Source organism: Rhinichthys klamathensis, unplaced genomic scaffold (assembly GCF_029890125.1).
Source record: "Rhinichthys klamathensis goyatoka isolate OS25496 unplaced genomic scaffold, OSU_Roscu_1.1 h1tg000134l_1, whole genome shotgun sequence".
Taxonomy (NCBI): Eukaryota; Metazoa; Chordata; class Actinopteri; order Cypriniformes; family Leuciscidae; genus Rhinichthys; species Rhinichthys klamathensis.
This window is the reverse complement of record NW_026606669.1, coordinates 363,296-385,747: the sequence shown is the minus strand read 5'-3', so window position 1 is coordinate 385,747 and position 22,452 is coordinate 363,296. Positions and strand designations below refer to the sequence as shown.

Below are 22,452 nucleotides of genomic sequence, written 5' to 3'. Positions count from 1 at the left end.
CATAATATACACTCACCGGCCACTTTATTAGGTACCCCATGCTAGTAACGGGTTGGACCCCCTTTTGCCTTCAGAACTGCCTCAATTCTTCGTGGCATAGATTCAACAAGGTGCTGGAAGCATTCCTCAGGGAGTTTGGTCCATATTGACATGATGGCATCACACAGTTGCCGCAGATTTGTCGGCTGCACATCCATGATGCGAATCTCCCGTTCCACCACATCCCAAAGATGCTCTATTGGGTTGAGATCTGGTGACTGTGGAGGCCATTTTAGTACAGTGAACTCATTGTCATGTTCAAGAAACCAATTGAAATGATTAGAGCTTTGTGACATGGTGGAAGTAGCCATCAGAGGATGGGTACATGGTGGCCATAAAGGGATGGACATGGTCAGAAACAATGCTCAGGTAGGCCGTGGCATTTAAACGATGCCCAATTGGCACTAAGGGGCCTAAAGTGTGCCAGGAAAACATCCCCCACACCATTACACCACCACCACCAGCCTGCACAGTGGTAACAAGGCATGATGGTTCCATGTTCTCATTCTGTTTACGCCAAATTCTGACTCTAACATCTGAATGTCTCAACAGAAATCGAGACTCATCAGACCAGGCAACATTTTTCCAGTCTTCAACTGTTCAATTTTGGTGAGCTCTTGCAAATTGTAGCCTCTTTTTCCTATTTGTTGTGGAGATGAGTGGTACCCGGTGGAGTCTTTTGCTGTTGTAGCCCATCCGCCTCAAGGTTGTGCGTGTTGTGGCTTCACAATGCTTTGCTGCATACCTCGGTTGTAACGAGTGGTTATTTCAGTCACTGTTGCCCTTCTATCAGCTCGAACCAGTCTGGCCATTCTCCTCTGACCTCTGGCATCAACAAGGCATTTCCGCCCACAGAACTGCCGCTCACTGGATGTTTTTTCTTTTTCGGACCATTCTCTGTAAACCCTAGAGATGGTTGTGCGTGAAAATCCCAGTAGATTAGCAGTTTCTGAAATACTCAGACCAGCCCTTCTGGCACCAACAATCATGCCACGTTCAAAGTCACTCAAATCAACTTTCTTCCCCATACTGATGCTCGGTTTGAACTGCAGGAGATTGTCTTGACCATGTGATTAGCTGCTTAGAAATTAAGTGTTAACGAGCAGTTGGACAGGTGTACCTAATAAAGTGGCCGGTGAGTGTATGTGTGTGTACTGTGTATAATTATTTTATATATAAATGCACACATGTATATATTTAAGAAAAATATGTTATTTATATATAAAATGTTTATATTTATATAAAATATACATTATATATAGGCTACATTCAGTCTATATACAGTATATACATGCAAATATTTTTTAAATACATATGTGTGTGGGTATTTGTGTATTAATAATAATTATACACAGTAGTACACATACATATATTATGTAAACACAAACTTTTATTTTGGATGCGATTAATCGCGATTAATCGTTTGACAGCCCTAATTAAATTGTATTATATATATATATATATATATATATATATATATATATATATATATACACCACTGTTTAAAAGTTTGGGTTCAGTAAGATTTTTTTAAAGAAATTAATACATTTATTATTAAATTGATCAAAAGTGACAGTAAAGACTTTTATATTGTCACAAAAGATTCCTGTTAATAAATGATTGATCTCCTATTCATTAAAGAATCATGAAAAAATGCTTCACTGTTTTAAAGGGGTGGTTGATTTATATGATTTCACTTTTCTAACTCTAGTTAGTGTGTAATGTAGCTGTTTGAGCATAAACAACATCTGCAAAGTTATAACTCTCAAAGTTAAAAGCAAAGAAAGATATTTGCTTTTAAAGAAATCGTTTTTTAAGGACTACAACAAACGGCTGGTATGGACTACACGACATTCATCCCAGGTTAGTGACATCACCAACCCTAAAATTAACATAAACCCTGCCCCCGGGCAGTCCGTGTTGAGAAGAGGAAGAGTTGTTGTAGTAGACTAGAGAGTCTGCTCAAGCTGTCTTTTTCACATGCAATACAGTACGTAACACAAATGCAATGGCATGTCACTCTGTAGGCATCTTACAACAGTTCCCACACAAGCGATTTTATAGATTATCATGACAGAATATGCTAATCAAAGACTTGAAGATAGTTAATTCCACATCAGCAACATAAATTAATCAACTAGCAGCTAACCATTCAGAAACGTCCTGTTGCATTCTACATGTTGTCACTTCTTTTTGAGTCTCTCCATCATTGTCCGACTCCAGTTTAAACATAAAAGGCAGAACAGTTTTTGACATTTTAGTGTGTGTCTGCGTGAGGTAATCGGAGCTGCTAACACACACGAGCAATTGAAGCTCCGCCCTCTGTGCCGGGAGCAGCAGCTCATTTGCATTTAAAGAAAAACACAAAACGATGCGTTTTTACTGACCCTCAAAAAGGGACAATTTTAACATGCTGTAAAAACATATCTGTGGGGTATTTTGAGCTAAAACTTCACATACACACTCTGGGGACAACAGAGACTAATTTTACATATTGTAAAAAGGGGCATTATACCACCCCTTTAAACATTGATAAAAAAATGCATGTTTCTTGAGCAGCAAATCTTCATATTAGAATGATTTCTGAAGGATCTCTGAAGGATCATGTGACACTGAATACTGGAGTAATGGTGCTGAAAATCCAGCTTCAAATCCCAGGAATAAATTACATTTAATTTATTAAAATACATTATTAAAATAAAAAACTGTTATTTTAAATTGTAGTAATATATTACTGTTTTTTCCATATTTTTTTATCAAATAAATGCAGCTTTGGGGAGCATAAAATACTTTTAAAAACAGTAGAGTAATTATATTAAAAAGAGCCATTCAATCAAATTTCACCTCATATTCCACAGTAGAAAGAAATTCTTACATGTGTTGGATGACATGAGAAATAATTTCCCTCTGATTTCATGGCTAGGACTATATTTGGCAGGAATGTTGTCCCAGGGCAAACAAAATATGTTAATAAGAGAACACATCCTATTTAGAAAAATCTACATCACTGGACATTTTCCTAAAAACTCACATCATCTATTAAGAAAGACTTGGGTTTTCCCTCACACCATCAGGACAAGTCATCAACCCATTAGAGGGAGCAGGAAAAGGAAACAGGTATGAGAGGAGTGGAAGCACAAGAGAGGAAATGCCCACTCTCTCCATCCATCACTCAGATCCATTAAAGAGGTCCCATCAGTTCCTCTGAGGGCCAGGTTATGGGTCAGACAGCAGACGCTATAACCCACGCTCTACATACCTGCCACCAGCTCAGGATTGGTGCGCAGCGTCTCCATGAAGTTGCTCATGATAGTGACTTCATGCCACAAACGACCAAGCTGATGGAACTCAGTGTCGTTGAACAGCAGCTCCTGAGAATCCATGTAAAACCGTGCCAGTCTAAGGAGGGTAAAGAAATGAGTAACAATGATAATTTGGAACTGGGATTGGAAGTACATTGAAAACAAGGTTCTCTCTAAAGTTATGAACAAACAGTCTTCCAGAAAAGTTAATAAAACATTCGTTCTATTCTGTATCTGGTCTTTATGATGTTCTCAAAAACTATCGTCTATGGAATGTTTTTACCTGAAGCGTTTAGTTGGATGTTCACTAAATGTTTCATTTGTTAGGAAAACATTGAAAAGTAACATTCTCATTAGGTTTGTTTCCCATTAAGTTCGCAAACCAAGAAAAAAAAATTATTAAAACATTTAAAAATACATTTAGACGTAACATTCTAATAAGCAAAACAGTTATAGAACATATTTTTTAGCTGGGTCCCACCATTTTATGGAATTAACTTGGGGGAAAAAACAGTTTTCTTATTGGGATAAGACTAAATTTACAATCCCAAAATGTTAGTTGGACCTCCTGCAAAACTCCTCTGCATGGGAAGACACATTTTTCATCTAAACTGAATTGTGTCAGAGGACTATCTCTGAACGCCTACACAACACAACATGTGCTAGATAGGAAAATCTTCCAGATTTGAGCTGTGGAGGAGCGTCTGACTCACATGGAGTTGTGGTAGTTGGAAACAACCCCAAGCGACTCTCCTCGGGTTTGATGGCGGAAACATGGGTTATTAGCATTGCAGAAAATCCCTTGGATCCAAGGCAGGATTCCCGTTGAGGGCATAGCCTTGCTGGGAAAATGACCTGCATTTACAGATATGATGAGCAGACAGATGTTGTTGGAAACTCTTTGTTATTTGAAAACTCTTATCATTATCAATATACGGCTGTGAGTGTGACATTGCACAACCGGAACCAACTACGTTAATGTGTATTCTTACATTCATGTTGGCGATACAAGGGATTTGCTCTTCGTAGCCAGACAAGTCCAATGAATAAAACCACAGGCCACAGAATCTCAACCAGGAAGCGAATCTGTACACACAAAAACGCAAAAACACAAAAACTCAGAAAACCGACTGAGTCTGGTTTCTCCCAAGGTTTTTTTCTCCATTCTGTCACCTGATGGAGTTTTGGTTCCTTGCCACTGTTGCCTTGGCTTTTGGCTTGCTTAGTTGGGGACATTTAACATTTAATATTCAATAATATTATTGATCTGCCTTACTTAAGGTGGACGTTGACGCAATTTCTTTTAGAAACAAACTTTGTTATATTGTTATATTGTTTTTGTTATATTGTTTTCATGTTATCACTGTGAAGCGCTTTGATACAATCTGTATTGTAAAAAGCGCTATATAAATAAAGGTGACTTGACTTGACTTGACACACAACAAGAGAGCAGTATGTTCAGAAACACGTCAGATCTGAATGTAGGATTGTAGCAATGCTGGCAGCACTTTGTAATACAAAAAAGCTCAGGTCGTAAACATTAGGTATCATCAACTAACAATAAACAATACTATTTTTACTATTCACATTAATAATACTGTACTATTTAAAGTATTTATTAGTTTATACAATGCTATTTTATACATTAATGCATTTTTAACATTTCAAGTTGTACAAACTAAAACAATCTATAAATTAAAAGTTACAAAAACATAAAATGAAGATGTAAACTGAAACGATACTTCTTTACCCCCTATATTAAATAACTATTGTTTTTATTGAAAACACAAAATGAATTGTGGTTAATTAATTTATATAATTTATTTAGATTATACTCTCGGTTTCTGATGATCAAATTTTTTACATCAAGCAGCTTTCGTCATAATTACCACAGAAATACAGGAAATATCTTACTCTATATGGGCCTCGATTACTACTGTAATAAATTACTGTTCTTTCATCAATAGTCATAAATACATAATGCATTAATTTGAAAGAATTTAAAGATTTAAGATTGCACAATAAATACAGCAATTTTGAACAATACAATATTTTTTTTCATGTTATGGTTATTTAACTGATAAATGGCCAATATTAAAATTGTATACTATTTTGTCTAAATAAATGGAAAACAAAACTAAAACTTAAATTGTTTTTGAATTTAAGCATTAACATTTTATACAGTATGATCAAATTTATATTCATTTTGAGATAGGGTAATCTAACTGTAAAAATATGCAAAATGAGTATGTAACATTCGATATCCAATATTGACAGATAAATCTAAAAAAAAAAAATCTCCAAAAGCGCAAATAAACAAATTGGTACCAGTAGCCTATATAGGCTAAATCATGCATAGAATTAAACCGTACTAATGTTGCCCTGATGTTAAACAGCAGACAAAAAAGTACACACATTATTTACTAAAAATACACTCTAAAAAATGCTGGTTTGTTTGTTTGGATCAAATATGCACAAACCTAACCGTTGGTTTAAATTTTTAAATTCAATTGTTTAAACCCAACGGTTGGGTTCATCCATATTTGACCCAAACATTGGGTTGAAACAACCCAGCATTTTTTTTAGAGTGTACACTGTTAAAGGTGTACACTTTGAACATTTTGAAGCGAAACAAACACTCTTTAAAAACATCCAACACTCAGTTTTCCGCTTCAGAGTCTTATATTTTGGTTTGTGTGGTATGTCACACCTCATTGCCTAAATCCTGCACTCAGAACCAGATTTCTGAGGCTTGTGTTAAATTATATAGAGCGCTCTAAATATAAGCTGTCTTTCTTGAGGCTTTAGAAACTACAGCCTGCGATGATGGTTGTTTTGTGTCCCGGACTCCGTTGAATCGGTTAATTGTAGGCTACCTTTTGTCTCTTGCGGAGTGTCCAGTTCTTCCACAGCAGCAGACGGGTCTTGCTGCCTGTGTTCATGGCTCCAAACTCAACCCCTTGTAGGGGTCACCAAAACACAACAAACCTGGCAACACATCACATACTTCACTCTTACAATCAACCTGGGAGAACACTTGCAGAAATGTTGTAGCCTATAACAATTCAAGTGACGGATAAATAGCTACTGTTAGCATTGTAGAGCTTTACATGTGACCATGTGATCAGATTTTAGACGACCAACAGTCATTCCTTTATTTTTATGGGGTTTTTTTTGTTTTTTTTTTTTGTTTTTACAGCAGTTTTAGTGCTTGGAGACTTGTTTGTTAGTCATGTGAAATTGGGTCACAAATCTTTAAAGGAAAATATGGGCCTAGCATTGAACCACTGAACTATTTTGAGCCACAGCAAGACCAAAACAGTCACAGACAGAGCTGTTATTATGTCTGTTAGACGTCTAATTTTCCACAGTGATCTTTTTACACAAACACTGATTAAAGCTCTTTGAGTTCAGGTTCAGATACAAATGTCTCATCTTACAGAGTCTCTTGACAGAAATATTGCGAGTATACCTGATCTTAAATGGCTAAATGAATATTATAGAATTAAAATGCCTTATTTTAGGGTTACCAAGCATATTCTCTACCGAGGCAAAAACCTGTCGTGAATGTACACTATACTGTTCAAAGGGAAGTCTCTTGTAAATGTAAATAAATATGTATTTTCAGGATCATTACTCCAGTCTTCAGTGTCACATGATCCTCCAATCATTCTAATATGATTTGCTGCTCAAGAAAAATTATATCAATGTTGAAAACAGTTGTGCTGCTCAACTCAACATTTTTGAGTAAAACGTGATCATTTTTTTTTTTCAGAATTCTTTTAGAAACAATAACTTTCAAAAGAACAGCATTCATTTGAAATATAAATCTTGTTAAATTACAAATGTCTTTACTGTCACTTTTGATGAAATGAATGTATCCTTACTGAATAAAAGTACTAATTTATTTTAATATATATATATATATATATATATATATATATATATATATATAAACGTTTGAACAGTATTGTATGACCAAAAAATGTTATGCTTACCTCAGTGCTGAAAAGATTTGAGTCCCTCAATATTCGCATGTAAAGGTACATAATTACAGTCCATGATAGTCGCTGAAACACAACAGCCAAACTTGCAGCTCTTGACTGACTCAGGTGATACCACTAATCTGATTGCCTTAATCTGCTGGGTTAACTTGGCCATCAGCAAAGCCCTCCATTTTAACATGACTACTATTTCTTTACACGTACATGTGGTGGATCGATGGATTAGGAGATGCTAATAATGTGTGTTGTGTTCTATTATGTATTATATGGGCATTTGGAGTATGTGTGCTGTATTTCATATCTCCTATTTCTGTGTTTGTTGGATGAGTCAGAGCTGAGCAGCTCAGTGCTGGAGCTCAGGGACATGTCTAATTAGGGATGAGGGACAGAGTCTGTCCCGGACAGTTACAGATACACAGGGAGTATATATATATATATATTATATATATATATTTATATATATATTATATATATATATATTTCTATTTAGCTTTAATCTATTTTTAAATTCAGTTTTAGTTTGAATAATTTTAGTACTTTAGTACTAATATTTATATTTTATTTCAGCTTTATTTCAATAAACAAAAATGATTATAAGTGGTTTTAGATTTAGTTAACAATAACAACACTGCGAGGAACTCAAACCATTCAGTGGCGACAATATCTTTTTGATTTGGGCCAGTAATAAACCACCAGTAATATAACTAGCAACCACAACATTTTTATAAATAAATAAACCCTATCCCCTCGGACAGCACGCCAAATACGCATAACCTTTACTCTATTTAATTATATCCAAGTGTGAACTCTTGAAACACCTCAGCGACTGCCTAACAATGCCCTGGCCACAACCCATAGCATCAAAGTGGCCACTTATTTTTCATTCCGAAATTTAAAAAATGTAGTCTTTATATTTAATCCACTTTTACAGTGCATGTAAAATGGACAAAACAGAAAAGAAATATGTGCAGAAAATATAAAACTAGTTTAGTTTTCACTAAATATTTAATCTGCAAACATTTTGCACGTCTTCAAGAATTGTTGGTATGTTTATGGCAGCAGGTTATGAGTACAAAATGAAAACAAATGCATATGTAACTCGGAAATAAAACAGAAACAGATGCACTTACGCAGCCTAAAACGTGCAAGAGCAGAAGCGTTTCTGAGAGACAAACTTTAAAACAAAAAAAAAAACAGCCGGCAGTAACAGTATTACATCATGCCGAGGCAGTGATGATGCGGTGGTTAGGCTTAGCAAGTGCATCAGAATGAACAGGTTGGCATACATTTACAGTACAGTACAGACAATACTATACACACCTGTTGAGTTGAAACAATTATTACACAGAAATTCTGATTTTAATAACACATTAATATAACTGATTATGTAATGATATAGAAGTGTCTCTTGGCCATCTTATCACAGTGAAGGAGATAATGAGAATGAGACACATTTGGGATAAATGTTCAGAAACCATATACAAAAATAACATAAAAGAGTGCTCACTTACAGTTAAGTGAATGTCACAAATGTTTTGGACCTTTGCTGATATTTCGGGCTCATACAGTAGCTTAAAGGGACATTAACAAAGAGCTAGTAATCCAGAAAGAAATTCACGGAGATGTTTCACCTCTCCTGTAATATTTTTGCCCTTTCTCAAAGGGATAATATTAAAACAATTTCATATATACAGTATGGCACAAAAAGACATACAGATATAAAGCCGTAGACAGATCTACTAGACTATTAACATTGACATTGTGAGGGCTGTGGAGGAATCAGTCACTGTCACATATCAGGAGAATACTGTACCAAGCGTGACAAAAACTGCCCTAGAGAACAAGCCCAGAAGCCAACAGATTTGGCTTTTTTAACAGTCAGGCGTTTTTTTAAACAAAATGCGCCTCTCGCTGCTCCAGCTCCTGCATACGGCGACTGCGCCTCTGATAGAGGGGTTTGGCGTCTGTTGGGTTAAACTCCTCAGCGCTGGATCCTGGAGACTGAGGCGGCGAGAGCGTGATGGGGCTTAGCGATTCGCTTTCCGACAGTCCTTCTTCCGCTCCTCCTGATACAGTGCTTGTCACTGCTGTAAAAGTGGGCTTGGGCGTTAGAGCGATAGTCACTGTTGGCGGTGTGGCGGGGGGCGTCGTCACTGCTGTGGAGACTGTTGCTGCTGTTGGTAATATGGTAATGGCTGTTGTGTAAACTGTTCCTGAAGTAGTGGTTGGTGCTGCTGAAACGGTTTTTGACAGGGAGTCAAATGACCTGAATGGGCCTCCTGATGGAGGTCTGTAGAACGTTCCAGGAGGTGGCTTTAGTGTCCGTGGAGCTCGGAAGGATATTGGAGCCCCGCTGGACTGACTTGTACCATCTTTTCTAGCAGCGATGCTGTGGGGTACAACACTAATTTCAGACGGTTTCGGCCCGCCAGAAGGTGGCAGGTTGGCCACTATCATTGCAGTTCTGGGTGTCACATCGTAATGTCTGTACTGTCTGTCCCAAGTCCTCCTCAGCGTCTGAGTGTCGATGAAGGGGTTCCTGTAACAGTTTGAGAGTCGTGGTGTCGAAGGCTTCTCCGGTTCACTGGTCTCCTGAATGGCGGCAGATGAGTGTTCATTCTCCACGGTGTTGCGGCTGTTGCGCTCGTTGAGCAGTCGGTCCACGGGCATGCTGATTGGTCGAGACACCTGCTTGGAGCGCTGGGGACGCAGCTGCACCAATCGGCTGTTGGCACCGGGCCGGCTGAACACAGATGTGGCCTTCTGCATGTCCAAAGGAGCTGAGTCAACCCCATTTATATCTGAGCCCTCACCCACTGGAGAGAAGAAAATACTCTTAAACTTAATTAAACGATTCATTCAAAAGAGGCTCTCAGTAACCTCTTACTGCATTTCAAATATGAATACGACTTTTGCATTTCCGGGTCAGTTTTGACCCAGTGGAACATAAGTTTATAAAACAGGCATAACTTCATATTTTTCTAAACTAAAAACCATACAGTATTTGAAAAAAAAAGAAAAAAAGTAAAGGCCCTTTCACACCAATCATGTTTTTTTCTCAAAATTGGGACAGGAGAGCACTTGCGTTACTTATTTGAAAAAGTAATTCAGATATTTTGTTGTAAATTTAAAAGTAATGCATTACTTTGCAAGTTACTTGAAACAAGTAATCTGATTACGTAACCCCAACACTGATTGTCAGTATTATTACACTGTTTTTAAACAAAATACAAACAATTTTTCATTCTGCCATGGTTCATCAGTTTTGATTTTACCAAAGATGAGCAGAGACGCTCATACTAACCAGGTGTTTGCGCTCTATCATCCCCTGACTTCATCTCCTTCACTTCCCCCAATAGCTGTGCAGAGGTAATCACAGACGAGTGTCTCTTGTAGACTTTCGCACTCTGTATGAAGAATAAACACAGATCACAAATTATAAATGCTAATATTTCCTAAAATTTTCCTTAAAGCACGTGAGGTCTAGCTTCCGTTCTCGGGCCCATCTCACCTCTTTGATATCCATGAGAGATCGGGAGTGGCGGCTTAGTTTTGGCTCTTTGTCCTGGATGTTGGGCACAAGTGAAGCCTGTGATGCCGTAGGACTGGTGGGAGACACAGGGCTGAGGGGGACATCAAAGATCATCTGGTGGTAACTGATGAGCAGTTCCACCATGCGGGCCTGGTGGGGGTAGTCAACCAGAGAGGACAGCGACACTTCCGCTTCCAACTGCCTTGGCTTGATGAGCGTGGGACCGAAGATGATACCCAGGTTACTAGCCGTCATCTTGTTCTCCTCAGATTGCTCTGTTACTCTGTAGGACAATGATGTTTTAGAGTGGTGGATTTGTATTTCACTCTCACTAAACACATTTAGGGGCTTCAAGCAACAAGCAATGAAACCAGATTCAGACAATGGATTCCTGCTTTTTGCTACATTCGTTTTATTTTCCAGATGCTTATGTTTATGGTTTGTGTTAGCATACCTGTGCAGATGTGTGATGAGGAACTGCAGGGTTCTGTAATGGGCTGCAGGAAGCTGGCGAAGGAGGTCTCTAATTTTGAAGAGAACTCTTTTAAGCTCAATGCTGAGGCACAGCTGCTCCCCTGGTGATTTCTCTTTAGCAGAGTCAGTCTCATCCAGGTTCTGAGTCTCTTTTGCCAGCCCAATGACATCATTATAATACCGATACAGAATCAACGGCTCTGGCAACTAAAAAAAAAAAAAAAAACAATTATTCTTTTTTTACAGGCAATGTCAATTAACAAAAAGTAAAAAGAAAAAAAGTATATTTTCCATTCATTTCTCCCATAGGGATTTTAAAAAGTCATTGTTAAAGCGTTATTAGCCATGAACCAAGCCAACCAGCTATGAGGTGATTCATAACATTACAAACTTTGATTTGAAGTATTTGAAAATCTTACAAAAATACAAAGGTACAAGACTAAAAATGATATTTAACGCTTTAGTGATAGAAAAAACTACAATCCTATTAGCATTGCAAACAGCACAATCAAATTAAAAACAAAGAAATTTAGAACTATTCATTTAAAGATGTTGATTATTTATATAAAAATAACATTTTAAGTTTATTGCAAAATATGCATATATATTCAAACGTTAAGTATTTGATTTCATCTTGACTTGATTACATATTCACAGTGCTTCATGGGAGTTGGCGGAACTAACGTGATCTTTTGGCACATTTTGCTTGTTTCGAATCTCTGATTGGTGGAAATTTCTGTACAGCATCATGGGTAATGTTGTTTTTTTCCACCACGAATTCCCCTGTTAAACATGATTATTTAAAAAGTAAGTTGAAATAATATGAACAACAGCTTCAACAGAAGCAAAAAAGACCTACTGTGAGCTACAAGGTTGTTAATCGACGGTATATGCTTTCGTTGAAGCCATCAGCCCACTTTATTTCAACTTACTTTTTAAATAATCATGTTTAACAGCTAATTCCTGGTGAAAAACTCGGCAGAGAAATCTCCACCAATCAGAGAATCGCAGTAAGCAAACCATGCCAAAAGATCTTGTTGGCTCCGCCCTCTGCCATGAAGCACTGTGAATAATGTAATCAAGTCTCCCTACGCTCTCAAAATACTTCAATATTTGTGTGTATATATATATATGCATATTTTGCAATACATGTAAAATACACCGTTTCTATATACAACCAACATTTTTAAATCAACAGATTTATATATATCCATCGTTTTATTTGGATTATGAAATGAAATATATTTTATTTTCCCTAATAGGGAAATTTGTTGTGGACTCAATTATCAACGTTTCTACATGATCTGTTACACCCAGAATAATTCTAAAATGCTGTACATTAACAATGCTTTACATATATTACACGGATCACATTTCATTACATTCACATTCACCACACACGTGGGTAACTGCTACAATACATAAAAGGATAGGAAGTATTACTGTCATTTGCAATGCTTCATTAGGTTGAATTCTTTACCTTATTAAAGTCATTAAGTATACGGTATTGTAGCTTTGTCTTTTTATTTGATTTTCAAATACTTGTTTTGCTTCAAAACAAAGTTTGTAATGTTGTGATTCACCTATTAGCTGGTTGGTTTGGTTCATGGCTTATAACTTTAATGAAGACTTTGAAAAAAATCTGAAACCATGAACACTGAAAAAACCGGGCGGGCACTGTTGCACTCTAATATGTCAAGTTGCATAAAGACATGATGAAACCGGGAAACATATTTGTCCCACCACACCTGTCTTAGGTAAAGCTTGAGCACGTTGCTTATGTCATGTGGGTGGAGGTCAGAAAGCTCCACTAAGTCCTTTCCATTCTCAAAGGCCTGGCACAGCTTTTCCACACGAGACTTCGCCCCATTCACACGATAAATGCCCTTGAAATGCACCGAAAGTAGGCGTCATTAACAAGATGACTCAGGCATTGAATTAAAGCAATTTCTTTCAGTTGCATCTCAATTCTTTACCTTAATGTTCAGGGCACGACTCTCGATTTCAGAGGTGCATTTTTTTATGATGAAGGGGATGCCGTCGGGACTGTTCTTAGCTACTTGGGCGAAGTCAATCCCGAACAGGTGCAGTCTGCCCTGGAGCTTCTTATGACCACACTGAATGGCAAGAGTCTCCAGGCATTTCTTATGACAGGCCAAGGAGCACTACGGAATAAGAGATTATAGAATGACACACGGCTCTACTGAACAATGTGAACTGAATCAGTGTGGGTGTTGATGATGATGACGTACCTCTTCACACTCAGCCCCGTGGAACACCACCAGACTGTCACACTCTCTGCATTTGGAAGGCGCTCTCAGTTTCCGCAACTTGTGGGTGTGCGCTGCTTTTGACATCTGAGTATTGCGGAAAGGGCCGGGAGAACTGGCCGCTTCCAGCACCATCTCAGAGAGGCCTGAGACGACAGAAGACAATGTTTCGAAAAGCTAATTTGCGAATAGTTTAAAAACACTCTTCTGGCCCATCAACGAAGTTCTGGTTTGGAAATGGGATAATCAACAGTCTTAAATGTGAGTGGGGGTGGGAACTAAAAGAAATGTAATGATTCTGCTTTGTATTCCGATTTAATGAATGACTCTTATGGTACTTTTGAGGAAGCACAACCCTCTCTCCATTTCCTCAAATGTATTTCCCAAGTCTAACATGTGTTTACATTCAACAATTATAACTGAAATGTAACACTTTTGGTGGAGAGACAGGAACCGCTAACTGTGGCATTTCGCCAGTGTCAACACCAAGCCCATCTGTACAGCTGCACAGAGAGAAAAACATGGGTGCGAGCAATTCAGCACTCGCGTGTGGTGTCACACATCTATGAACACAGACGGCCACAATCACGCGATTCAGTTTGTACTACCAACCATTATCTGATGGGGAAGGTGGTTCCCTCTCATCCAGGTCATCTGCAGAAGACATGGTACCAGTTGAGGGAGTTCTGGGAAGCCTGCGTTTGAAATCCCCTTTAGTATGAAGACACACAAACACACATATTAGATACTTACGTCCTGCAGAGCACTTCTCCGTCCTGTCCAATGAGAACTAGGTCAACCACTTTACAAGCAAAACTTACAAACGTGCCTAAAACAGCAATGTTTTTAGAGGAACTTCTTTTTAGGATATAATATATACAGGGCTCAACAGTAAGAATGGCTGATGCCCCTGGTCAGAGTGAAAGCATTTCAGGATGTCTGGCAAAACTGTCACATGCCTGATTAGGTCATTGCTTATATTCTCACATCCCAACGATTTGTTGATCACACATATGTTTTTATGCCTGGTTTTCAGTGAAGTTGTGAACGTTGTTCAGCAAATTGTTAAATTCTGCTGATGCAACTGTATCACTAAGGTCACATTGTCTGGCTGGCTGATGTGAATTAGGTTTTGGATTCATGAAATGATAACTGCCACAACAGCTGTAGAATTTCCAGCAACAATTGCACATTACAAACATTATAAATGATCTGTTGTAAATTGTTTAGTGAAAAATATGTTTTTATGACATTTATAAAAATCTTTTCCTAAACAATAAAATGTATACTTTAGGTGGTAATGTTGGCATGGAAAATAAAACAAAAATACAAAAAATTAGTGGAAGCAGTAGTATATTGTTTAATGTCAGAACAGAATGAATAACTAAATGAATGAATGAATGAAATCAGTCAATAAATAAATAAATAAATAGGGGAAATAATAGTATATTGTTTAATGCCAGTAAAGAAGGCTATTTTTGGCAAGAACAAGGTGAAATGAATAAACGAATAAATAAATATTACACAGAAAATGAACAGATATAAGAAGCCATTTTTAGATGTACCGTACTTGTGATATATTTTAAATAAAGTAGTGTCCCATATTGTGAAATGGATAGTAGGATGAAATGTGTGTCAGAAAAAGCACCTGGACTGGCTGTGGGGGAGTCCATGGAGCGAGACTCGCTGCTTCCCCCAGCACTCTCTGAGTCACTGCACATCCCTCCACCGCCAGCACTGCCTGAGCTCCAGGCCCGCTGTGAACCCTGCGTCCTTAACACTACAACACACAGAATTAACCTTAGAATTAACTTTACATTCCAAATCTCTAGTCTCCATTAAACTGGGGGAGAAAGTCCTGTTTGTGTTTGGGGGAATCAGTCTGCCTGAATGTTTCATTCAGTTCATAGCTTTCAACTGATGTTCTTAAAGTCCCCATGAATTCAAAATTGACCATACTTACTTTGTTTGCCTAAATTGATCGGTTTGTGGTAAACAATTCATCCATGCAAGTCAATCCACACAAAAAAATTTTTGGCTTCGTAATCTTTAATCAAAATTTGAAATTTCCCCTCCCCTCTGCATTGGAGGACCTTCCCTGATGACGTAGGTTTGACGGTTTGGGTGTCTGCTTAACATCCGTAACCACGCCCCTCCAACTGACAGTAGACAGGCTGAATGAAAACACCTACTTTTCTAGATCCAATCAGGTGCTAGTTGGAAAAAAGGCCACGCCCACTATCTTTCCTCATTTAGTATTCCGTTTCTCTCGGAAATACGTCACAACACTGGAGAAAAGTCGTTTGCAACTTCTGGTTCACGGGGACTTTAATGCTTTAGTTTAGTCATCCAGCCTGAATGCTCAGGCTGTAATCCAGCAGGCTGATGATGTCATAGCACCAGGGACTTTTTAGAAGCCGAGAGCCGATCTGGGTTTGGGCCTTAATCCTGACTGCTTTGAACGGCCAGCGCTGGGTAAAAAACCCACAGTGGCCATAAAAATAATAACCTGTACAGGAGATTGAAGCTTTCCAAACAAATGTGCCTCATATTTGCAAACATCTTAGGATTTTGTTTAACTGGAAAGAAAATAAATGTCTTAGAGTTTTAGAGTATAACAAATGCAAGTTGAGTAGGTTGATGTCCCCCAAAGAGTGTAAAGACAGCCTGAAGTAGCAACTTTGGCTCAACCAATTGTGTGAGTTTGGGCCAGGATTATCGGTTTGTCCAAACAGTGGTAGAAGGGGAATTATGTAATTATTGTTCTCATTCCATTTAGTGCCACCGAAACTTTTCATTGTAAACCTACAAACTTTTAGTCACCAGCCTAGATCTTTATTGACAAAGATACAACATCTCCTACCTTGCATGTCTATACTGCTATTGGACCGTCTCTCTGCGATCTTGGTTTTGCAGGGTTGTACGGTACCCTCGACCTCATCTGCACTCTGGTTATCCGCAGAGGTAACAGAATCCTGTGACAGATTCCCATGGGACGAGCGGGTGCTGCTCTGAGACCTCTTATGAATGGACATTCTGGAAAGGAACGAAACTTGTTAAAGCAGGCTTTATAAAAATACCAAAACAGGCTGTGCAAAATCTCTGCTGATTGTGAAATGGGTTACTCAAAAGGCAAGCGTGAGATTTGAATGCACTGTAAAGAGATGTGATAGCACTGGCCAGTATGTTTGTACATGGGTGTGATTCAGAGGTCAAGCTGTAAAGCAGAGTTTGCACAGGGTAGTGATTACGGACAGCAGAACTTGGGTAAACAACGCGCCAAGACCAACCCTTGTTTCGTTCATCATTCTTCCTGAGGAAGATGCAAACAATGCATAACTTGCATGGAAACTTGAGTGTGGACTAACCCAGTTTTTGAGGAAGTGGTGATGTCCTGAGACAGAGACTCCAGCCACACTCGCTCTTTAGGCAAGCTGCACACAAACTCCGAGTAGCGCTGGCCTGGCTCATATTTTTTGGCCTGTTCACTGAGAGCTTGGTAGTTTACAGATAGAGGCACAGTCTGAGCCTGCTGCATCTGGAACCAGTTCACTGTCACCTACAAGAGTTCATGAGAACAGTCAGTATGCAATAATAAAAAAAAAAAAAAATTATTTTCAATATAAACACAACCATTTAGAAGATGGGGGTCAATAAGAATTATGTTTTGACTTAAATTAATACATTCAGCAAGGATGGAGAGGATAAAAAGTTTATAATGTAACAAGATTTCTATTTCAAATAAATGTTGTCCCTTTGAACTTATCAAAGAATCCTGAAAAAAAAAATGTAGGCTATCGTTGTTTCCTCAAAAAAAATTGAGCAGAACAACTGTTTTCAACACTGATAATGAGAAATGTTTCTTGAGCCACAAATCATCATATTAGAATGATTTCTGAAGGATCATGTGACACTGAGTGAAGACTGGAGTAATGACCCCATCACAGGAACAAATTACATTTTAAAATCATTTTCAAATGTAATAATATTTCACAATATTACTGTTTTGCTGTATTTTTTATCAAATAAATGCATCATTGGTGAGCATATTAGATTTCTTTCAAAAACATTTACAAATCTTACAGACCCCAAACTTTTGAACTGTAGTGTTATAAAGTGATGTAGTGATACAGACCGCTTTGAGAGTCAGGTCGCATTGGAAGACCAGCTTCCGAATCTGAGTGAGGATCTCACTCTTAGTGCTTGACAAGCCGACTTTCTTTGCCTCTAGATCAGCCACACAGGCTTTATACTGCTCCTGCGCTTCCTCTGCCTGGAGTCACCACAAAAACAGAACGTGAGTCAAACACAATAAAACCATAGTGATTTTACTAGCCTGTTTTAAGCCGCAGTATGTCATTAGCAGCACCAAACCAAACCAAGGTTTACACAAATGTAACATTTTATGAAGAAAATGCTCGCCTGTTTGCTACGGTGTACTGAGTGAGGTTTAGTGTGATGCTATGTAGTTGCTGGAGTTGTTATAGCAACAGTAATGTTTAGATTATATGGCCAAATTTTCAGACAGTGCATCAGATGTTAAGAAAAATCAAATGAATTCCCACAAACTCTGTATCTTATTGCCACTTTGATGCCCAGTAAACAAGGACAATAAAAGCAAGGGTGTGTGTGTGTTTGTGCAGTCTGTGACGGTACTGGAGTTGAATTTAGAGTTAAAAAAATTCTTTATAGAGCACGTTCTGCAGTACCTTCTGTAGGGCCTCTTCCTCCACCCTCCGCTTCTTCTCCAGAGTCCTGCCTCCTGCTGTTGGCTGCTCCTCCTCGGTGCGGCTGGTGGAGCTGCGTGCTTTCTCGTACTCCTCTCTCTTCTGCACCTTCAGCAGACGAGCCTTCTTCAAAGCGTTCTCGGCCTCGCTCTGAAAACACGCATGGGTTATAAAGCGCTATCGTTCTTAAGAAACGTTAGTAATGAAATTCAAGTAATCATAGGTACCGTTTTCTTCAGCTCTCTTTGCCATTGTTCCTTTATCTCTTTCCTCTGCTTGTCCAGGTCATTCTTGCGGGCCAGTAGTGGCTGTTGGAATTATGTGAATTTTATCGTATTATAGGAAATGATTAGTTGAATAGTTACTTAAAAGTGTACAGTAGAGTCAGTCAACTGAATATACCTGTATGAATTTGTTGGTTTGAAGAGCTGTAGCCGTTTGGAGCAGAACATGATTGTACTCGATCTCATTTTTAAAGGCAGAGACGTAAATATCCCGGAATGGCATGTAGTCCTTAGATAAAAACACACAGTCACACAATAATGTCACTTAGAGGCCCAAAACCAAATACAATAACGTTCAAAGGTTTGGGGTCAGTACGATTTTTAAAAAATGCAATTAATTCCTGTGATGACAAAGCTGAATTTTCAGCATCATTACTCCAGTCTTCAGTGTCACTTAAGAATATGCAGATATATGTTATCCAAAAAAAAAAAAAAAATTTGATGCTCAAGAAACATTTATTATTATTATGTTGAATGTTGAAAACAGTTGTGCTGCTTAACATTTCAGTTAACAGTGACAGACAAAAGAACAGCATTTCTTGTAACCTTATAAATGCCTTTACTGTCACTTTTGATCAGTTTAATGCATCCTTTATAAATAATCGTACTCGCCCTAAATGTTTGAGCATCATGTTTGATCAAAACAACATACTAAAAAGACCATCACCTGCTGACTTGCTACTGCCTTTGCAGATTCTGCCATCTTGGCAAAACCTTTTGCACATTCCATGTCTGTCAAACACAGAGAGACCACATGAAACACTAAAGATCAACCTTGAAGACTCAAAACAAGTAAGATCAGGCTTTAAGAGTGGACTGACCCAAGCTGAGGCGTTTTTCCACCCAGGCCAACATGTCTTTGGTGTATTTGGACCAGGCTTTGGCATAGAGCAAGGCCGACTCTACTCCACTGTCATTCTTCAGCAGGAGGAGGTCCACCTGCTCCACAGTGGACAGCTCTGGAGACAGAGCATGATCTGGAAACACACACCCAAAACGCCGCATATGAACACACGCATACAAAAAAATACACAAACGCTCCACATTGTTTAAAAAGATTGCTAAAAATGCACAGAGGAGCCCTTTGAAGACATTTATATTTCCTCAACCTCGTCTCTGCGCTCTCTAAAACTGTCATTTAAAATCTACTATTAAATGTTACCGCCTTATTTGGTTTATAGGCCAAATGTTACAAGGCAAATTTTACAAGTTAGCCTTATTAAAGGCAGCGACAGCCCTCAAATTGGTGGCAGACTTGCTTGTTAGAGGACTAAATAGTCTCCACGTTTCCCATAAGAGATGTTTCTAAAACTGACACTAATCTGTGTTCGCATTAGATGCATGTACTATATATTGCGTGGCATGAGCGTGTGAGATCATCTCATAAAATCTCTGCTTAACCTTCGTCAAATGCACTGACACGCAGCTCAGCCGCGCTGGATCCAAGCACCCCGCCCCATAAGCCACATGTGGTTCCCATTCCTCATACAAATGTCCAAAAAAAAAAAAACCCAAAGAATGTCAACCATTTGCCAAACAAGAAGAATGTTAGACTATATGAAAAACAACACAAGTGTGAAGGTATGGGGTGTGTAGAGCTCTCTCTTGTCGTTTATGTCCCAAGTCAGTACTGCTCATCGGTCTCTCTGCTAGAACAACACCTACAAAACCTGTGTGGTTTGTTTAAACTAGTAAACTTAAAGTTAACTTCAAACTAAAATGAGCGTTGTGATTTACTGCAACACCTCGACGGCACAAGCCTGCTATCTTTGTGATAAAAACAGTGATAGAAAGATGTAAAAGGCGGCTACATAAAGAAGAAAGGAAATCCATTTACCTGCCAGATCATTTTGACTGCAGCCCCGTGAATCTTCAGAGAGGTTATCAAAAGACTAGAAGAGATAAAGGGAAAGACGTTTCACACGGGATGAGAAGTTTGATTACAGAGGTGAGGGATGAGAAGGTGCTTCTCTTTCATCTTGTCTCTCAACATCGAGGTCGATCAAAGCTTGAAAACCCTGCTCTTTAAATCACAGGTGCCAGCCAGGTTTCACTATTTTCAAAGAAGACATCTAAACTTAAAGGTAGGGTAGGCATTTTCGGAGAGGCTAGCAACTTTCAAATCATAAGATCCCACCCTCCCTTCAGAGCGTCTCCAAAGCCACGCTTTCTTCAAAACACATGAACACGGATAACCAGAGCAGAGTCTGCAAAGCGGTAAATTAAGGTGTTAAATTACCTCATGTTTTTACATAACATTACAATAATAATGAACGTAAACAACTTAAAGAGCGCTGGCTTGTTCAACCTGACTGCTAGAGATTCATTTCGCCGTTGATAGTTTTGCCATAGAAGCACATACATTTTCTTCAGCTCTCTTTGCCATTGTTCCTCTCTTTCCTTTCCAGGTCATTCTTGAACATCACGGGTTGCCATCTCTTGATTACAGTAGTTACTGCATGAACACAGCATAAGCCCGTTGTTTTGGTTCAAGAGGAACTGTAAAAGGTGCAGTTTGTTTGTGGTGCTCAGTGACTGTCTGTCTAGAACTCTGTATAGCCGGCTTAAGGAACACGCTGATGACGTGTGATATTTGCGCGGAGGTATGGAAATACGTAGGTTGACGGGCAGATAGGGCATCGTATCATATCGAACCATATGCAATGACTGGACAAAAATGTTCTGGTCCTGAGACTTCCACAGAAGATATACAGGTCCTTCTCAAAAAATTAGCATATTGTGATAAAGTTCATTATTTTCCATAATGTAATGATAAAAATTAAACTTTCATATATTTTAGATTCATTGCACACCAACTGAAATATTTCAGGTCTTTTATTGTTTTAATACGGATGATTTTGGCATACAGCTCATGAAAACCCAAAATTCCTGTCTAAAAAAATTAGCATATTTCATCCGACCAATAAAATAAGTGTTTTTAATACAAAAAAAAAAGTCAACCTTCAAATAATTATGTTCAGTTATGCACTCAATAGTCAATACTTGGTCGGGAATCCTTTTGCAGAAATGACTGCTTCAATGCGGCGTGGCATGGAGGCAATCAGCCTGTGGCACTGCTGAGGTGTTATGGGGGCCCAGGATGCTTCGATAGCGGCCTTAAGCTCATCCAGAGTGTTGGGTCTTGCGTCTCTCAACTTTCTCTTCACAATATCCCACAGATTCTCTATGGGGTTCAGGTCAGGAAAGTTGGCAGGCCAATTGAGCACAGTAATACCATGGTCAGTAAACCATTTACCAGTGGTTTTGGCACTGTGAGCAGGTGCCAGGTCGTGCTGAAAAATGAAATCTTCTTCTCCATAAAGCTTTTCAGCAGATGGAAGAATGAAGTGCTCCAAAATCTCCTGATAGCTAGCAGCATTGACCCTGCCCTTGATAAAACACAGTGCACCAACACCAGCAGCTGACATGGCACCCCAGACCATCACTGACTGTGGGTACTTGACACTGGACTTCAGGCATTTTGGCATTTCCTTCTCCCCAGTCTTCCTCCAGACTCTGGCACCTTGATTTCCAAATGACATGCAAAACTGAGCAACAGTCCAGTGCTGCTTCTCTGTAGCCCAGGTCAGGCGCTTCTGCCGCTGTTTCTGGTTCAAAAGTGGCTTGACCTGGGGAATGCGGCACATGTAGCCCATTTCCTGCACACGCCAGTGCACGGTGGCTCTGGATGTTTCTACTCCAGACTCAGTCCACTGCTTCCGCAGGTCCCCCAAGGTCTGGAATCGGTCCTTCTCCACAATCTTCCTCAGGGTCCGGTCACCTCTTCTCGTTGTGCAGCGTTTTTTGCCACACTTTTTCC

At 38.9% G+C, this 22,452-nt stretch overlaps 2 protein-coding genes across 6 annotated transcripts in view; both read right to left on the bottom strand.

The window, feature by feature from the left end:
* Positions 1–7,448, bottom strand: part of abca4b (ATP-binding cassette, sub-family A (ABC1), member 4b) — a 48,854-nt gene extending 41,406 nt beyond the window's left edge. For all 3 annotated transcript variants that reach the window (XM_056256969.1, XM_056256967.1, XM_056256968.1), the window contains exons 1-5: positions 7,340–7,448; positions 6,218–6,329; positions 4,334–4,427; positions 4,055–4,196; positions 3,299–3,438 (exon numbers count right to left, since the gene is read on the bottom strand). In XM_056256969.1, the coding sequence (XP_056112944.1) occupies positions 3,299–3,438; positions 4,055–4,196; positions 4,334–4,427; positions 6,218–6,283 (442 nt within the window). In that variant the 5' untranslated portion in view covers positions 6,284–6,329; positions 7,340–7,448. The remainder of the gene's footprint in view (positions 1–3,298; positions 3,439–4,054; positions 4,197–4,333; positions 4,428–6,217; positions 6,330–7,339) is intronic.
* Positions 7,449–8,609: 1,161 nt separating this feature from the next.
* The window catches only part of arhgap29b (Rho GTPase activating protein 29b), a 38,525-nt gene continuing 24,682 nt past the window's right edge, over positions 8,610–22,452 (bottom strand). For all 3 annotated transcript variants that reach the window (XM_056256970.1, XM_056256971.1, XM_056256972.1), the window contains 18 exons: positions 20,470–20,524; positions 19,454–19,609; positions 19,300–19,364; positions 18,751–18,861; positions 18,576–18,656; positions 18,331–18,498; positions 17,757–17,894; positions 16,990–17,180; positions 16,485–16,657; positions 15,270–15,401; positions 14,234–14,332; positions 13,604–13,767; positions 13,328–13,516; positions 13,100–13,237; positions 11,332–11,558; positions 10,857–11,160; positions 10,650–10,752; positions 8,610–10,161 (listed from right to left, as the gene is read on the bottom strand). In XM_056256970.1, coding sequence (XP_056112945.1) covers positions 9,236–10,161; positions 10,650–10,752; positions 10,857–11,160; positions 11,332–11,558; positions 13,100–13,237; positions 13,328–13,516; positions 13,604–13,767; positions 14,234–14,332; positions 15,270–15,401; positions 16,485–16,657; positions 16,990–17,180; positions 17,757–17,894; positions 18,331–18,498; positions 18,576–18,656; positions 18,751–18,861; positions 19,300–19,364; positions 19,454–19,609; positions 20,470–20,524 — 3,420 coding nt within the window. In that variant the 3' untranslated portion in view covers positions 8,610–9,235. The remainder of the gene's footprint in view (positions 10,162–10,649; positions 10,753–10,856; positions 11,161–11,331; positions 11,559–13,099; positions 13,238–13,327; positions 13,517–13,603; positions 13,768–14,233; positions 14,333–15,269; positions 15,402–16,484; positions 16,658–16,989; positions 17,181–17,756; positions 17,895–18,330; positions 18,499–18,575; positions 18,657–18,750; positions 18,862–19,299; positions 19,365–19,453; positions 19,610–20,469; positions 20,525–22,452) is intronic.